The sequence below is a fragment of the Argentina silus genome (genome assembly GCF_951799395.1).
Source record: "Argentina silus genome assembly, chromosome: 18".
NCBI classification, from domain to species: Eukaryota; Metazoa; Chordata; class Actinopteri; order Argentiniformes; family Argentinidae; genus Argentina; species Argentina silus.
Window position 1 is genome coordinate 4,942,712 of NC_139672.1, and position 12,375 is coordinate 4,955,086.

General features: G+C 43.9%; 2 protein-coding genes across 2 annotated transcripts in view; one reads left to right on the forward strand and one right to left on the reverse strand.

The window, feature by feature from the left end:
* Positions 1-2,985, forward strand: part of LOC310819383 (uncharacterized protein) — a 4,825-nt gene extending 1,840 nt beyond the window's left edge. Inside the window, exons 2-3 of the mRNA XM_083690653.1 lie at positions 178-852; positions 2,580-2,985. Coding sequence (XP_083546779.1) covers positions 178-744 — 567 coding nt within the window. The 3' untranslated portion in view covers positions 745-852; positions 2,580-2,985. The remainder of the gene's footprint in view (positions 1-177; positions 853-2,579) is intronic.
* Positions 2,986-8,508: 5,523 nt separating this feature from the next.
* LOC310819377 (protein-lysine 6-oxidase-like) lies at positions 8,509-11,267 on the reverse strand (the record flags this gene model as incomplete). Its single annotated transcript, XM_083690645.1, has 6 exons — positions 8,509-8,628; positions 8,760-8,855; positions 9,076-9,232; positions 9,685-9,822; positions 10,188-10,296; positions 10,388-11,267. The coding sequence occupies 6 exons, from the start codon at positions 11,265-11,267 to the stop codon at positions 8,509-8,511; spliced, it is 1,500 nt and encodes a 499-aa protein (XP_083546771.1).
* Between the last annotated feature and the right edge of the window lie 1,108 nt (positions 11,268-12,375).

The following is a 12,375-nucleotide window of genomic DNA, read 5'->3' on the forward strand; positions in this document are numbered from 1 at the left end:
CGTCATATTTTCATTTTTCAAAAAACATCCAAAACAAAACCTGGCCCTCAAGAGGCAGCCGTCAGGAATGTGGGCCAAGGGGTTTTCTGTTAAGGGTCACATGGTCAGGATAAACTCCCAGACGTTGGCATATCATGTCATGAAAACTGTGTTCTGACTCTCTCTTGTGTCATTCAGGTGGTCCAACAGATTGACTATCTGACTGCTAACATTGACCTAGGTGAGGGGGCGCCCAGTCACACTTTCCCCCGGGACACCCCCCACCCGGGAGGCTTCACTGGGTTCCTGATGTACAACAACAACAACAAGACTGTTGGAGATCAAGGGGGGTCACAGCACAGAGACCCTTCTACCCATGTCATCTTAAGAACTAACTCCCCCTCTCTTGTCCACATGGCATCTGTGGTCAAAACCAACCGGATCCTCGAAATGAGCTCGAGAACAGACACCAAACACGACCCGCGGGGCATGAACGGCCACCCCCCTCTTCCGCTACCGGGTCCACCCAGAGACAAGAGCCACGTGACCCAAACCCAGCTGGAGCCGACCCCTCCACCACGGACCCTCGACCCCACAGTCATAATCGGCCACAGCACCTCCTCTTCAAAGAGTCAGAAACCTCCACCGTACCCCCATAATGGACGTGTGGAGAAGTTGGGTAAGGGTCCAGCAATCCACCCTCCCAGCTCCCTGAGGGCTCCCCCGTACCCTGGGAGAGGCAGGCAGAGCTCCAGCATGGTGTAAGGGGACCAGGAGACAGCCTCGCTGCCAATGGCCTGAATCATGTGTCAAAGACAGACCTACTGTACACACAGAGGTCGTCTGAGAGGACCAGGCAGGGGATAGCTTATGGTAAGTGTCCTATCCAGAGAGAGAGAGAGACCTTCGGCATGTTTACAGTGTTTATATTTAGACACCTGGTTAGGCTGATGATGTCTGTCACGTGTTTTAGTCCACTCATACTGACCATTTTGTTATAAAAGGAAAGGAAATATAGCTCCACCTGTGTTGCGCTGCATTCACACGGTTTTCAGAGCCACTTATTACACAAAATGAGAATGTGTGTGTGTGTGTGTGTGTGTGTGTGTGTGTGTGTGTGTGTGTGTGTGTGTGTGTGTGTGTGAGTGTGAGTGTGAGTGTGTGTGTGTGAGTGTGAGTGTGTGTGTGTGTGTGTGTGAGTGTGTGTGTGCGTGAGTGTGTGTGTGTGTGTGTGTGTGTGTGTGTGTGTTTGTGTGTGTGACTGTTTATGTTGATGTCAGATGATTTCCCAGCTCTCTCTAACTTAGTAATGACTTTGGCAGAATAGAGAGTTGGCTAGGGCTGAATCAGTTCTGGTATCATGAGCTTGCTGCCATTTGAGAGCTAAGGTACTGTAGTGGACACATTTGCTGTTGCCTCTGGCTGTATTAATAGGACGATAGTCATGACTCAACATCTGAGTCATTGCCAGGGCAACAAAGAAGCCCTCTCTCTCTCTCTCTCTCTCTCTCTTTCTCTTTCTCTCTCTCTCTCTGTGCTAATGACAGAGATATTATTTAATTTGTGAATATAGTATTACAAATATAAAACATAAACAATTCTAAGTTTCAAACAATTTCCTGTGTGAGAAAATATTGTAGAAGTCAAAGTGACCCCAAAAATGTAACATCACAAATGGTAAAGCATTCACTTCCCTCTTGTGTGGACACTTCCCTCTTGTGCAGAATATGCGTAACTGCAATCTATTTTTCTGGCTTGTCTGACTTGGGCAAGCTCAATCTGGTTTTGATCATAGAGTCATTGGACACGTGCCAGACTGGAGTGAGGCAAACACTCATTATATTTGTGATGGCCATATAAACACTATAACCACTTCTATCCATCATTTACAGTACTTCATGGTCAGTTCGAAGGGCCGTGGCGATGGAGAAACAAGAGTGCTGGAAACGTCACTTCAGACTTTCAAATTACAATGATGAGATGCAGATTTATTGTTTGCAGAAAATTGTTTGCAAATGAGTTGTTTACTATAATTATAATTATTATAATTTGGACAATTCACGGGTATTAACTCATTACATAAGCATTACAGTAAATAGATAATGCCTTGAATTGATTGTGTTTATACAATTTCCCCTTCCCTCCTAACCTTCTATTTCCAGGGCAAACGTACCCATGACATCTGCATAATCAGGTCTGATTGAAAGAGAACATTTTCAACAGAGATTTCTATAGAGTTGAACCATCGGCATTAATCATTAAATGGAGGTTAGATACAAGAATTACTCACATAATGGTTCACCATTTTGTATTGTATTGCTAACCGCACACACAATGCAACATCATAATCGAACCATTCCTATAGTACTCATCCAGCTAGCAAGGCTGAATGACTCCCAAGGACACACAGATATCAAAGCTATGACTATGGCCTCCTTTAAGTCTACATATCCATCACTACCTACCAGAAGCTGTACAGAACGACCCTGGATGGAGAAATGAAATTTATATCACTACTAGAGAGATACAGGTGGTAGTGGAACTGGATCATGAATTTTAAATCGTTTTTTTTTTTCCTCTTTGTTTTGTGTCTTCAACAGGAATAGCTGCCATAGAGATGAGTCTTCAGTGCTGGTGTGACAACAGCCTGAAGGTGGGGGTATTTCCAAGGGAAAATTCGAAACAGTTGGTTAATTCCCCATTCAAACATGCGATGAGAGGCACAGACCGGAGAAGTATGCATTGAGCACTTTATCATAATCCACCCAACCATGATCATCTAATACAACCTGAGTTGATTACCAAAGGTTATTGATTACAAAATGATCTTCAGACAAATGAGATTTGGTGTTGGAAATGCTTAGCTTATGTAATGTAGTGTTTATTTGAAGTGTTATCATTCTAATTCTGAAATATATTATTTAGACAGTTGTACTGTGACATCCTATTCCAAACAGTTCATACTGACAACTGAATGTCTTGTTTACATTTGGTATATGGAATAAAGACAACAATGATAAGATCTATACTGACTTCAAATACTGTATTCCTCACATAGTAATATATGCCATTTAGCTGATGCTTTTATCCAAAGTGACTTACATTGCAGCAAGTGCATACATTTTTCACTATATATGGTCCCAGCAGGAATTGAACCCACAACCTAAGCGTTGTTAGCGCCACGCTCTACCAACTGAGCCACAGAGGACCGCATAGTCTTATAACCTCAGTGTGTATGGTAAACCAATGCAGTAGGTGTCTGACTATTACAGCATAAGAGAGCCAGATTAGAGTTCTGCCATGCTGCACTGTACTCTATATCTATGGCTGAACTACTTCTCCGAGTGATCTGAAGATGGCAGTCTGTGTTTCCTCCCCTTAACTGCCTTTATTTCAACTGCCTCTCTCTATGTCATGGCCCAGTGTCTTGGCCTAGCCTGTACAGTGTCTAGTGTCTCTGTTTATTTAAGTCTTGTCTGAGAGTTTCACCACTTCACTCACAGAGGCCCCCGCTGCTACCATACATCCCTTCGTCTCTGTGTCCAGCTCCCTCTGCGGTTGAACACGGCTGCTCCCCTCCTCCGTCAACACTCCACCGACACCGAAGAACAGCTCTCTTTTCTCCTCCTCCGCCGCCCCGTCGATGTCAAGGTGTGCCGACAAGTGACGGATGTAGGCAGCCACAAACCGTTAGTCACCTGGTGGCCTTCTCCCTTGTCGTCTCCCGAACCCCAGAGAGAGTTATTGTGTGTTGATGGAGTGTGAGGGGTGAAGTTGTGAGTAGTTGCTAAGCCACGGAGGGTTAGCGAGGTTGACAGGGTCATGCACCCAAAGCCATTATTACTTGTCAAGAGGACCAAAAAAAAAGAAAAACTGAATCCATTCGACGGTCCCAAAAGCACAGGTTACACTTACAAACTGTAACCCGCTTTTGGATTAAGTAATAGATTGTAATAGCTGGAACCGATGTGTATTACGTCAACTATGTTTGAAATGTTTACCTAATGATTACTGTTCCACTGTTGAAATCTTGAGAAATACTTCGACTCCATCTCATGTACTATTCTTAACCAAAGCCTGTTTGGGAATCAAGATAGATCAATGGTACCATACCTCAGAGTTTGCATAACTATTCTCCTCATGTCTCTTAGTAGCTTTTAAACAAACATATGATTTGATAAGTGGAGACATATCCTTGGAATGAAAAGGAGAATGTAATCTTCAAAGTAACCCACCAGAGAGTCTAGCAGCAGAACCCTGGATCTAGATTACGTGTCTGAGACATGCAAAGCCTGGTGGGCTTTGAACACGGCTTTAACCCGGCAGCCAAGTCTAGGCTGTCTGCATGGCTATATTCTCTATTCAGCTCATCAGAGTCAGACAGATGGCACTGGGGCTGACATGCTGGCTGCTGCACCTCCTTTGTAAATAGTGGAAGGACTCTGGTATGTCAGACGGTGCTAGGAACCAAGAACAACACTACTGTGCTCCTCTGTCCAACGACTACCACCTCCTGTTTGCCACTTACTCCCCAGAATAAGACATGAGTAGGATACCCTCTGCTATTAATACTGCTGCAGGTGTGTGCACTGTGTGTCCAAGAGGGTGTTTGTGCTGCATGCTGGGTCTGTTGAGGCTCTGGAGGGAAAAGTACAGACTTCTGAGAAACTCAAAGCTGTGTCTCAAAGGGCTTGTCTGACTTCAATGACTGAAGTTGCTAATAAGTACATCGAGGGCTTGTTTGATGATACCGTTCCTCATTCCATTCCAAGCATTACAATGAGCCTGTCCTCCGATTTCTACCTTCACCAGCCTCCCCAGAAACACAGGGTCGGTTATGGGCGTTCCTGAACACAGAAACATGACGTTATGTGTCCTCGTAACACCACTGAATACAGTTTTAGAGAACTAACTTGTGTTGATTCAGTGTAATTACAGCAGATCAGCCACAGCCTTCATACAGTACGTGCGGAAAAATACTGAATAGTTTCCATGTTACTATAAGGTAAGGGAGGGTGACACTTTGAGAAGTGTTGCGGATAAAGATTTAAAAAAATATTCTCTTTGAGCTGCCACTCAGAGCCACTTCAAACAGAGAATGAATTCACCCATGGTTCTCCCACTCCTCATGGGTGATTATATTCAGAGGTGAGGCTGGGGTATGATGTCATTTATAGTCTCATGGTTCGGTCAACAGGACAGTGTTTAGATTGTATGTTGGTGGAGGCGTCTGCCAGTTGGTGGAGGAAGAGGCCCTTTGTGTGTGTGTGTGTGTGTGTGTGTGTGTGTGTGTGTGTGAGTGTGTGTGTGTGTGTGTGTGTGTGTGTGTGTGTGTGTGTGTTTGTTGTGTGTGTGTGTGTGTGTGTGTGTGTGTGTTTGTTATGTGTGTGTGTGTGTGTGTGTGTGCGTGCGTGCATGCGTGCGTGCATGCTTGCGTGCGTGCGTGCATATGTGTGTGTGTGTCTACAGCATGTCTCTCTGCTGTAAGCTACAACCCTGCCCTGTGCTGTATGTTATGGCTTAACTCAGCACTATTCCTCATCTCCATGAGATGACAGAGAAGCTGAGGAATTTCTCTTCTCCGTGCCTAAATCAACCAGCCCGGGCTGAGCACGTTCCCCCTCCACAGACGCTCGTCTCGTTTCACGTGGACGGTGGCCCACTTATGTCAAATCTGACCTGCAATTATCCAGCCAAGCCTTCACACCCTTTCCACATACTAGCCACCTACTTGCAGATGCATGTGGAGAAATGTCTAAGTTGACCACAGGATTTCCTCTGTGGCAGGATGGTGCAGACGGGAATTAGCAGAGCGGTGTCATTGCCAAAGTACTGCACTTTCCTGAATGTTCAACCTTTATGCTGGTATGGCGTGATCAAAGCACTCGTGTCTCAAGTAGGGCCCACCTACTCCAATGCTCCAACACATACCTTTATCGGACTATATTAACAGACTGAGACAGACAATGTTTCGATCCAAAAAAACAGGATCTTGGTCAGGTAACCTGTATGTCTGGGCCGTCATTCTGAGGTTTATATAATGGAGTTATGGAGTGCTGAACAGTCAAATGAATGGTGCCAATTTGCCATTTCCATCCATGCTCTGGTGAGCTTGTGTAACACTGACTCCATGGCGGACCCATTCCAGTCCAGATGTCTGTGTTCCAGTGTAAACCTGCATGCCACACAGCTGAGCAAACAGCCACTGTCTTCTCTCTCACATGACATGTTTGAAATGACAGGCCCGTCCAAAATGGCACAGGCCCACTCTAGAAGGCCTGCATGGTGTGGGAGACAAGGTAACCCGTCAAGTACTGAACTAATCTAATGTTCTTGTTCAAAGAGACATTCAATGCTTGATGCTCCTGTGGCTGGTTTCTATTGAGGCAGAGAGAAGGAATTCTACACCTCCAATAAAGTTGTCCAGTGAGATTGTCACTGTCTGTAAATATTGAGCTGGAATTCCGAGACAGACTGGAATGGAGTTGACTAAAGGGGAGGGGGGGATTTTCCAGACACTTTCAATAACATAGACAATCTATTCTGGCATTGACTCACCTTGGAGGAGTCCAGTGTAAATCATCTGAATTTCGTTTAATCTTGCATGTTCGCTCTGAGTTTCTTCTTAAACTGAGTCTCTGCTTTCTACTGCTTTTATACTATATTAATCCAATTATCCCAAATTGGGTTATTCAATATATTTACATACATAACCCCCCCAACCCCCCCCCCACCCCCCCCCACCCCCCCACAACCCCCCACATGGTGAAAAAGTAACGTCTTTATGTCACAGGGATACAGCTCTGACAGGGTTGTTATAAAACCTTACTAGGCAGCAAGATGAGTCAACAACAATGGGGAGAACCTCATAACCAATCTGAACACCCTGATCCTCTATGGGCATGAATGGATGTGTGGTATAAAGCAGAAGAAAGAAGAGAATGTAGGCCAGGAGTCGGTTCCTACTGGTTGAGGTGTCCTCCAACCGGTATTTACAAGCGCAGAGAAAAGAGCCTCATTCATCCGTCTGAATACTGGCGGTGCTTTAGTAGACATGGCATGGCAGTCTAACATCCTTCAGGTTCTGGCTTCACAGAGGTCTGTCAGCAAACACACCGCAAGCTACAGCCTCAGGGAGACTGTTTGTCTCTCTGAGGCCCAGGGTCCTCATAAGCCCAGGCACAATCTGCACGCACACAACTCAACTGCAGCAAAGACACCGTTCAAAAGATAAGCAGGTACTATTGAATGCATTGAGGCGGACTCAAAAGCTCCAGTTCAATGAATCCTCTGAATAAACTCACAGACTGGTTTTCTCCTGTGAAAATAAAAGATATTCTACCCTCACAGATGGATGCTTTCAGTTTGTAGAATAAGGTGTGTGTGTGTGTGTGTGTGTGTGTGTGTGTGTGTGTACAGGTAGTGGTTGTGTAAAAATGCTATTTTAAAAGTAGGTTGGAATACAGTCTCTAGTGGAGATAACATAGGAGAAGAGAGAGGATTTCTAATAGGCCGAGGCTATTAGGTTAGAATAATATCTTACCTGAATTTAAAAAAACAACAACAACAGTGCTGCATTTCTTTCCTCACAATTAGCAACATCCAGCAATCCAAGATGCTTACAGGTAGGCCTATGTACTGTTGTACAGTACTCAGAACTATAGTGTTTGAACGTATGCACACTCTATTCTTCAAAAGGGAGGAGAGAAAAGTCAGACATGGATCTGTCACATACTCACTCTTCACCATGTTTATTGCTTCTAGAACAACATATACATCAACAAACAAAACAAGTACATATCAACAGGCTTGAGCGACATTTAAACAATTTTACACAATCAATTTTTTGCATTCACTCACACATGCATACATATACAGTACAAAGTAAATGGCAATATATTATTGAATTGTTACTTTAAAAATATAAAACAGGTGTTTTTGATATGGCAATTTATTGATATGGCCACCAAGTGGTTGAAGACGTATATAACTGCATCTAACAATTGCGATATACAATTGCAGTTCAAATACCTTATCAAAGCAGACAAATACAATGTTCAAGCATAAAATCTAATTCAAGCACAGTACTTTTTTCAACCAAATTCTCAATATCATGCTAGACAATACAAAAATATCCATATTCAATAGATTTGACATATCTAAACAAATACATTGTTATGTGTACTGGAGTTAATAAAAAAAAAAAAAAAAAACATGGCTTCTTTACAAATGTTAACAGATTGTCCAAAATATTATACAAATGATGTAAAAAAGTAACACATGGTATAATGGATGGAGTGCTGCACAATTTAACGGAACAATTCTATCTCCAGCACCTGCCCTAAGATACCTCAATAACCACAACACCAAATTGGTGTTGTATACAGTACTGAAAAAGACATTTAGAAAAAAAAAACATAAGCATCTTACATTCCATTGGATGGTTAACTCCTGTGGAAAGAGGAGGAGAGAGGTCAATATGGAGGATCTCAACCCCACCAGATATCCATGGCAACCACAGAGCCTGTCTTACCTGGTGACCCGGCAGTTGCGTGTCTGAACCTGAGTACCCGTGTACAGGATGTCACACCTCACCACGTTGTTGGAAAAGTCTGACTCTTGGACATGATAATTGGGATTGACTGTAACCTGAAATGGAACATTTTTTGTTTTTTGTGAACAACACCACAAACAATTCTCCACTGACAGTTGAATGCTTTCGACCATCGTAATTTGCATTCAAATGAATATTCAAATGAATACATTTAAGATCACGTTACCTTGAGGATGTAGTTTCCTGCAGGGACGTCGGTGATGTCAATCCACTGACAGTCAATATTGGCAGCATACGTGTCATGGCACCCTGGACTCAATCCCTGCCCAACACAAAACACAGTCTCAATGAAACATGCAAAAAGATAACAGCAAAGAAACACTGTTAACTGAGCAGCGCTACATCATCACATTTGACCACTGTTCCATGACTACACCTAGGAATAACAATGCATATCGATATACCGTAGATATAGATATAGAATGATTCCACAGTTATAGATATATTGAACCTAGAACTTTGGTTCATTCTCTGTGTGGTACCTGTGTGTGTGCAGTGCAGGCGTAGCGGCGCCTGAAGCCAGCGTCACAGCCCGTGTCTTCCAGGCAGAAGCTGGCCTTGTGTCCCTCGGCCACTTTGCGTCCAGTGGAGACCTCCAGCAGGTCGTAGTTACTGAAGGCGTCCATGCTGTGGTAGTGCCTGGGACGGATTGGGAAGACTGGGATCAGGCTTCATCACAGAGACACGTGCAGCACAGTATAATGGTATATGCCATTTAGCTGACGCTTTTATCCAGAGCGACTTACATTGCAGGGAGTGCATACATTTTTCAGTATATATGGTCCCAGCACAGTGCACTCACAGGCTGAAATAAAATCTGTTTCATTGATTAAATGATGAAGTCAGATTATTAGAATTTGATATATTGATCACACTAGTATATATATATATATATATATATATATAGTGCTTTTAATATTATAGCATTATTGCAATTTACTATGGAATGAGTGAGACCTGCGACACAGTGTGTTTGATACCATTCCTCATTCCATTCCATGCATTATAACAAGCCCATCCTCCGATTTCTACCTCCACCAGCCTCCACTGCTGTGGCAGTTTCCCTTCCTTATGGGGATGGACATACTCACTGGTGACAGCTGTGCCATTCCCACTGGTGTCTTGGTTTCACAGGGAGGAAGTCAGTTGTGCCTTGGTTCTTCACTTTCTGGGGGAACCGTAGAAGTACTCTGTAGTCAATGTCTCGCACAGTAGGGCCATATGCTGACCTTGGAGGCACCACAGAGAGATATATACGTGCATGAAGTGAAATATTGTGTCTGAGAAAGTAGCCTAGACATTTGCAACTGGCACAAGTGCTACTGGTGCAGGTTTACATTATTCAGTCATTAACAGTGGTATGTAGCTGGAGGGTCAAATCAATGCTTAATATACCTTCACATACTCTCTTCTTGCTGCATTCATTTGAATCAAACCATTAACCCATTAACTAATTGAGCATTTACAGTTATCATACAGAATTAATTGCAAGAGTCAAATAGATCAATTGTAGAGCAAGGAGGAGCGCTGATGTTAAAGACTAATCCACTTTGAATAGCTGAGGCGCACAAGCGAGTTGGTACACTTGAATTACCTGGCCAGACAATTCTCCTCTGCGGCACAGCGTAACGCGTACATCTGCATACGTTGAATGTAAGCACCTGCTTGGATAGCATATGGGTCTGGAACGAGGTCTGGGAGTCCTGGGGGAATACATAAAGTAATTGCAGTTATAAGCACGACATTCTTGGGAACTTACAGGTTTCTGGTGCGTTTGGGTAAACGATCCCTCACCATTCTGGAAATATCTGGTTCCATATCCAGTGCCAGGGGGACGGCGCGTACGGGCGACTGATCGTCCTCTGGAGGGGTATATGTTGTAGAAAACAGAATTCCTGTGATTTTTAAAGGGGTTTCGGGGGTCATCGTTGACCATGTCCTGCCCTGTAGTGGCAGCTTCATTTGTCGTATCTTGAACAGGGCCAGCTTCTTGTACCGTTTGCGCGGGTTCCCTGGAGACGGTCTCCGCGCGCATCTGTTGGTAATCACCGCCCGGCACTGACTCGCTGCCTCTGGACTGTGAGGTAGGGATCCTCGAGTGAGCCTCACTGTTGGCATCCTGAGTAACAATCCCTCCTCTCCTCGGTACCCCGCTGCCTGAGAATTCGGGGAGAACTCCCTGGGTTGCGTTTATTCTGTAAGTGTACTCTGGAGTGTAGCGTCGTGCGCCAGGGGACCCTGCAACACCCTGTCGGTAAGGGAGCTCGGGCTGTTGTCTGGCTCCTGACGCGCGGGCATTGGCTAGCATATACTGTCTACTGTCATGTCCAAGAGCAATAGATCCGGGTTCAAGAACATTGTTTGTTTGGTCTCGTAAATGGCTACCCGATTCAGATGGTCCAGTTCTTCTGTGCGCAGTTCCTTCGCTCACTCCAGGTACAGTATGTCCGTTGCCATCTCTTCTGCTGCTAACGTAGACCCTGGATTGGCTCCTTGGTCGCAGCGGCGAGTGGTATTCTGACCCAGTGCTCATTAAACTATATACCTGTCCGTTATTCTCCCACTGAATCCTTTGACGCCAGGGGCCGACGCGCTCGCGTGGCGGCTGCTGTCCAGTGATGAGATGAACTAGTCCTTGCAGCAAGTAAAAAAATAAAACCGACCACTTTGCCATAGCTATTACACTGGTTAAAGCCACTTACAAATCACTACAACAATAACAAGACATTTATTGCACAGAAAAAGGTGTCTAGGTTGGTGCGCGCGCTATCCGTTCCAATGAGTAAGCGGCATAGCCTGCCAGTTTTCAGCACTGGCAGTTGGAGAAGACAGGACGGTTGGGGCTCTCAGCCATTTATCAAAATGGGCTAGTTTACTTACGCATGCACAGAAAGCCTGTATTTCGAGAGAAAAGACTTAACTCATTCCTTCCTGCGAGGCTCAGTTACACACGCTTACACAATTGCATTTACTTAGCAAACTTTACGCACTCGTGTCACTTGAGGTCATCTGAAATCTAACGTCAAGTTGTGTTTGTTTTTCATTATCAATTTGCGCATTATTGCAATAAAGTGAATAGAAGTGAAAGTGAGCATTTTATGTGGCATAGAATTCCCCTTTATTACCTTTTAATTTACACATCATATGTCCCTGTCTTTATAAGAATTATATTATTCATCAACATTAATTTTCCCCTGTGAATCAATGTTCCTTGGTTGTTAAAATCACACAAACAACGAACTTGCTAAATCTTGCATTGGTGAACATTATAGCCTACACTACGTATCAAGGTGCTGTCTGGAAACCCTCAAGCTTTTGGCACCATACACTTGAACAGGCGTTTTGCTGAAAAGGCGACCATAGGGGGGCAGTGTAGACCTTCTCTGATTAAACTACCATTAGTTACACTCCAGCCAACTAATGCAGGCTACTATCCAATTGTGTAATTGGCTTGAAACATTGTAATAATCGGCCATAATGTCGTGCCAAATGAAATATATATCTATGAAATTAATCTTGAGATATGATTAAAATGTCATAATCATTATTTCACATGAAATATGTTTTTAAAATGTTATTTGGAAATGGAACTAATCAAAAGGAAAACAAATAATCACTTGTGGCAGAAATATGTACTATTAACACTATAGCTCCTATTTTGGTGGGGGAAATATAAGCATAGGCCTACATCAGAAAACTCCAATTCAGTTGTGGGCAAGTTGGCGACGAATGGGCACAAGCCATATAGGCCAATGCTGTGCATCGCGTACTTTCAGAAGGGA